Raw genomic sequence first — 6,512 nt, 5'->3', positions numbered from 1 at the left:
TATATATATATTCATGATGAGAGGTTTTCGGTGAGGTTTTGTCATTTATTTCCAGAGATTTAGCTGGAAAAATACAGCTGTGTTCTGAAGGATGGTGCAATAAACTGAGTTTTGTTTCATTACTGTTGAGGTAAAAAAGGTAAAGTTTTCAAATCTCTGGACAATAATCTGTTTCCTGTGATGTCTTTGAGAAGCAGACTTGTATTTAGGCTGTGACTTGGAATTTAGAAGTGACATAAAAGTTACTGTATTTTTCTGCTGGGAATCTGTTTTTTTGTATTAATACAGCAAGTTAACCTTGAGAACACAAAGGTCAATTTATTTCTTACTTTGTCAAAATCAGCATATCATTAAGAATACACTTCAAAGCAGGAAAAAATGTCTCAGAAGCTCTGAGATGCAAAAAGAAAAACAGGAAGCTGTGCTTTTTTGTGGTGTTTAGTTTCTGTTTGTTTGTGATTTCGGTAATCTTCATTATGCTGATGTTGCAAAGAGAAGATGAGCTTTTTAAACCCTTTAACAGTTGCCCCGAAATTTCKTAAAAGCCTTTCAACATGTTTTTTTTCAAGGGTGTCAAACTAAAAGCAAGAACTGGAGGAAATCCTCTGGTWCTCTAGTTTTCAAAATAAAAGCCCCTAGTGTCTGTAAATGTGGAACAAAGACTGGTAATTGATCACTTATTTTCTGGCTCATCTAAGAGGAAAATATACATTTTTCCCTCCCTTCATCTTCTATTGAGAAAAGGCAAAGTTGTAGTATAGTTTTAAAAGTTATTAAATAAAAACATATAGATGCTAGCTTTCACACTATGTCTGTGGTTTGTGATAAAGTTTGCTAATGGTAAATGGACACAGACAAAAACATCATCCTTTACCTTAGATGACAGGTGACAATCAGACAAAATGCACTGTGGGAACAATCACAACTCAATTAAAAGTTAAGCATAAATACTTTCTTATCTTTRCTCATTCTGATGCTGCAGAAAGCAAGAATTTGTTCATTAAAAACCTGTTTTTTCTCTACAAACGATGGGATCGTGTTGCTTTTGAAAACACCTCCATAAACCGAATGAGCTGCAAGTGAAAACATGCGAACAAATATCATAAAAATCGACATTTTAATGTTTTTAACTGAAGTAAAATGTCCCATTTTGTCTCAACATAGCTGCTGAGTTTCATCCATGACCTTTTCTACTCCCTGTGAACATCCCGCGCTTTGCAGCACCAGCTCTCTACGCCTCGCTCCTAATTTTACCAACAGCGAGGAATGCACATTTGCAAGTTTCTTCCTGCAGCCTTGTTAATCACAGTTTCAGTCTCAAAGGGCTCCCCAACGCCCACTTCATAAAAAAAAACAAGAATTCATTATGTGACCTCTTCAGCCTATAAACTGTCAATGAACAAGAAACACAGGCRTCTGAACGGCCCCTTCAAATGTGAGTAGGTGTGTGAGAGAGAGCGGTGGTCTGCATGTGGAGGCAAGAGAGGGAAAACAAGACACATGCCTTTGAAAACTTTKGATGAATCTGTTTATTCAAAGTTTAGAACAAGTTACATGTGAAATGTATTATGTGTAATAATGTTGTGCAGTGAATAATGACTCATTTGTTGTGTTTTCAGTCGAGCAGTCATGGAAATTATGGCAGAGGGTGAAAAAACAAAAGCCTTTACTCTGGTCTTGAAGTCCTAAGAAGTGTGCAGTTTGTGTTGTGGAGGTGCAATGCAGATGTCTTCAGCAGCAACACTAGATGTGATGAACCTGCTGACAAAATCCTAACAGGGAGAGAAGAAACAAGGGATCCATCCCAATGATTTCCACAAACATCCTATTCTCCTGCTGGTTGTACAGGAGTGTCTGTACTTGAAAAAGTGAGGGGAAAGTGAATTATGGCAAGAAGGAAACAAATGAATCTGTGCGAAATGGCTTAATTTATTGCACGTTTCATCATCAATCTTAATCAACACAGGCATTATTTATCTGGTTTTACTTAAAGTAAAAAAAAAAAAAACATCCACTGGCTTTTCCTGCTTGAAATAAAATGTATAATTTATAAACAAGCATTTTTTTTTGTCCAGGAAAAATCAATTACATGGCTTAATAGCTTAAATATGATCTCATTTACCTTTAAAATGTCAAACCAGTTTTTTTCTCCAAACACTGCAGTTTGAGGAATTTCAGTACAAATACAGTGAATTTTATAACAGAGAAGCTTAGAAATGTACAAGTTTAAAGTTTAAATTTTAACTTTTAATAGTCCAAATCTTATTTAAATAATTTCTGATTAAATTAAACACATAAGAAATTAAGAAAATAAAGCAAACAAATGCTAGTGAACATACTTTTTTTTTTTACAGTTTTGCAAAACCAGGTTTTAACTAAAGCTTTCCTTGCAAATTGTATTTTTTATATCTGACTGATCTCATGCTGGGTGAGGACTGGTGATTTTTTTTTTAATTAAAGCTGAAAAGTTCATCCAACCATTATTGAGCAGCTAAAAGCATATTTATAGCCTCTCAAGAGCGCATTTCTAAAGCGTATTTGTCTCTAACTGCTTCAGCATCATGCTCTATGAGTTATAATAAAGCCTGATAAAATATGTTGTACTTCAACCATTACAGAGAATTAAAAACCTCAGTTTTTGTAATCCATCATATTTTGTTCAGACTAGTCTTGGYCGTGTGTGTTGGTGCAGCAGATATCCAGTGTGCACACAAATCCCATCAGAGAATCAGTCAGAGGAAATTAGATGCAGCACAGCTGACTGTTTGGACTGGAGACACTCTAATTGTGAAGCAACCATGATGAGGCGGAGCTGCAGACAGTAGCCTGGGTATGTGTGGGTTTTAATCCCAGTTTTAATCTAGATTACATCATCATCTGGCCTGTCTACAGCTCCTCACACAATGATCTTCGCCCCCACTCACTTCAAAAATATGCAAATGAATCAGATCCGTGAAGGTTACCTTAGGACGGAAACAAGGAAGGATCTATTTATTTCCCATGAATACAACATTAATGAGGAGGTCTGGATGTGTTGTCTTTAAAGCACAGATTAAAAAAAAAAAAAAGAAAGATCCCTTCCAGCCTGAGCTGGCTTTGCTCATTAAAAAAAAAAACCCGAGGATGATGTAAGAAAAGGGATTGCCACTGGATTCACAGAATAGTGTCTGGTCTGAGACAGCTGTTTCCGTTTCTTCCTCTCTCAGCAGATTTCAGCAGCAGGACTCTGGCTGAGCATCCACAGTGAGCCAAGCAGATTAGACCRTCAAACCCTGAACAAACTAGAAAAAAACAATAATAAAAATACAAACTACAGCCCAGAAAACGGATTTCTCTCAGATTACAAGGACAGCTTTTATTTGGAGCGCTGCAAAATACATCTCATGGTTCTTAGAGCTCATTCTCACTCTCTCTTGAACAAATATCCCATTTTTTCCACCTTTTACACTGCAAAAAAATGTCCACCTAACCAAGTTTTAAAATCTTATATCCAGCCAAAAAGTCTTTTTGATCTTGTTTTGAGACTGATTTACTAAACAAGAACTGATTGTGTAAGAATAATAATCTTGTTTTCAGAATGTGTAAGATTATTTGTCTTGTTAGTCTGAAAATTTGACTCAAATTAAGTCAAAAATTTCTGCCAATGGAGTAAGAAAGTTTTACTTGGTAAGATTCTTGAAATACTTGTTTTGACTCAGTTTTTTCTTATTTCAAGAATCTTACAAAGTAAAATTTTTCTTACTTCATTGGCAGAAATTTTTGACTTAATTTGAGTCAAATTTTCAGGCTAACAAGACAAATAATCTTACACATTCTGAAAACAAGATTATTATTCTTACACAATCAGTTCTTGTTTAGTAAATCAGTCTCAAAACAAGATCAAAAAGACTTTTTGGCTGAATATAAGATCTTAAAACTTGGTAAATTGACAGTTTTTGCAGTGTATCTTCTCATCGATTAAAAAAAAGGAGAGGCCATCCTGCATAAGTTAAAACGGTTTACTTATAATTCATATCAGAGACTTGAAAAATAATTTTCTTTAAAGTTCAGGCATTCAAACAAGAGAGAAATGGGTATATAATATTATATGAACTCAACTATCAGTTTATTGATATTTTTCCCGGAACATGGCTTTAAGCTTCTTGAATATAAATTAAGATGTGCACTTCTTTGCATTCATGGCAGAAACATCGAGTACGTAGTATGAGACACGTTTCGAGATCATACTCTATAGGCAGCATGTCAGAAACAAACAAACAATATTCTAAAAGTTTTGTAAGTATTTTCACAGTGGAAGGAAAAGCAACTTTGGATTTGATAGTGCGTGTTTATGGAAGCAGCCTGCTATTAATGTTGCTGCAAAGGCCTTCTGGTCAGACAAAGAGGACTGTCCATTTTAAAGGGCTGTTCGTCCTTCAGTTTCTTATCACCTTGGAGACAAAAAAAACCCCTTTTGTATTCAAAATAATGCAGACACCCTCATTAATGAATAATTAGGCCTTTGAGGCATCAGTACCGTTGCAGTTCTTTGATTTCATGCAACACAAAGATTAATGAACTCATCTGGAAGTTTCAGAAAGCTGCAGCTGGAAGACTGTGGTTGTTATTTCCTGCAGCTTTGTCGCCCTCGTCGAGCAGAGCCAGAGATTCCAGCGTGTGCTCGCCGTTCTTGTCCGGATGTGACCCCGGGCCGCACTGAGGTACRTCCTCCTTCTTCTCTTCCCCCTCAGCCTCCTGCCCGTCTCCCGCCGCGGCGGCGGCGGCGGCTGCGGCGGCCGCGCACTCCTCTTTGAACAGTCGATCGTGCTCCATCTTGAGCTCTTGGTAGGAGCGGGAGAACATGTGGAAGATGGAGGTGGCGGGGAAGGCCATGATGAGGATCCCGCTGAGAATGCTGCTCAGCGCTACCACCTGTCCCGGGATGGACCTCGGCACCATGTCACCGTAGCCCACGGTGGTCATGGAGATGATGGCCCACCAATAGGAAGCGGGGATGCTGGAGAAGTCATGAGGACCTGTGAGCTCGCTCTCAGCGAGGTGGACCAGAGGGGAAAAAAGGGTCACAGCCACACAGAGGAAGAGCAAGAGAAGCCCAAACTCGCGGGTGCTGCGTCGGACCGTCAGCCCCAGCGTCTGCAGGCCGAGGGAGTGGCGAGCCAGCCTCATCACGTAGAGAATCCTCAACGCCCGCAGGATCCTCAGCACCAGGCCCAGTTTGTCCAAGTAACCCTTACCCCCTCCCGGCCTCTCGTGCTCCGAAGCCGGATCCTCCTCCGTCACCACCAGCGAAACGTAGTAGGGCAGGATAGCCATGGCGTCGATGATATTAAGTGGCCCGCGGAGGAAATCCAGTTTGCTGCGAGCCTGGATGAAGCGCAGAAGGAACTCCAGAGAGAACCAGGCCACACACACCGTCTCTATGATGAACATGTTGTAGCATTTCGAGGAACACTTGCCCTGAGGTGGAAAGGAGGAGATTTGGAGGTGAAGAGGGGGAAAGAGAGAGAGACAGAGAGGAGCAGGGAAATGACAAGGAGCAAGACGGATGGAGAGGGAAACAAGAGAAGATGGAGGGGAGATGACAAAAATCCTGAGGTCAGATACTGTAATCATCCACAGCAATCATTAATAAATCAGAAAGTCACTTAGTATGCTTAAACTACTGCCATTTCACTGACTGATAATACAGAGACATAATCCATCATTTATTTAGCAAAGAAGACTTCAAGGATTGATGTAACACTTTGTAGTTTGGCAAAACACAATTTTGTTTTTCCCTCAGAGCAATAAACTAATGGCTAAAGTAAAAATGTTCTGTTTTCACTTCTTTTTCAAACAACTCAAAGGGATTTTAAGATTTCCAACAAAAAAAGTTTGTACATTTATTTCTTCTGTCTCCTTTTTCTACACTGTAAAAAGTAACTTGTAAGATTTACTAGAAAAAATCCTGTAAATGATTTGCACTAACGTTTGTTAAGTAAATTTAAATGCTACAAATTCATGTAATATTTACTCTCATCATTATCTAGTAAAAGTTATTCAGAATATATTTAAAGATTTGTGAATAAATCAGGTAAATTTGAATTAATTTGCTCAATTAAATCTTGTAACATATACTTGATCAAATTAAGTAAAATTTACCTGATTTATTCACAAATCTTTAACTATATTCTTAATAACTTTTACTAGATAACGATGAGTAAATATTACATGAATTTGTAACATTTAAACTTATTTGACCAATATTAGAGCAAATTGTTACGAGGATTTTTTTCTAGTAAATCTTACAAGTTCTTTGTAACAGTGCACATGTGTTAAGCACAATATTGTAGCATGACACCTCATCTACAGAGAGAGGTGTAGCTCATGTTGTAGTTCAAGACTTCACCACCAGGTGGCAGTTTTGAAGAATCTTTATTGGATTCTTCTTCATGAACAAAACAGACAAAGTGAAACTCACAGGTCTTATTACCACTCTCACTTATGGTTACTTCTGCTGAACAGTTTAACAC

The 6,512-nt window shown here is 38.1% G+C and overlaps 1 protein-coding gene across 1 annotated transcript in view; it reads right to left on the bottom strand.

Annotated features, from left to right (window-relative positions):
• Positions 1-3,901: 3,901 nt before the first annotated feature.
• The window catches only part of kcng4a (potassium voltage-gated channel, subfamily G, member 4a), a 30,607-nt gene continuing 27,996 nt past the window's right edge, over positions 3,902-6,512 (bottom strand). The window contains exon 4 of the mRNA XM_014034282.1: positions 3,902-5,457. Coding sequence (XP_013889736.1) covers positions 4,573-5,457 — 885 coding nt within the window. The 3' untranslated portion in view covers positions 3,902-4,572. The remainder of the gene's footprint in view (positions 5,458-6,512) is intronic.

Source organism: Austrofundulus limnaeus, unplaced genomic scaffold, assembly GCF_001266775.1.
Source record: "Austrofundulus limnaeus strain Quisiro unplaced genomic scaffold, Austrofundulus_limnaeus-1.0 Scaffold7, whole genome shotgun sequence".
NCBI classification, from domain to species: Eukaryota; Metazoa; Chordata; class Actinopteri; order Cyprinodontiformes; family Rivulidae; genus Austrofundulus; species Austrofundulus limnaeus.
The sequence above is the reverse complement of the archived record's forward strand: the minus strand, read 5'-3'. Positions and strand labels throughout refer to the sequence as shown.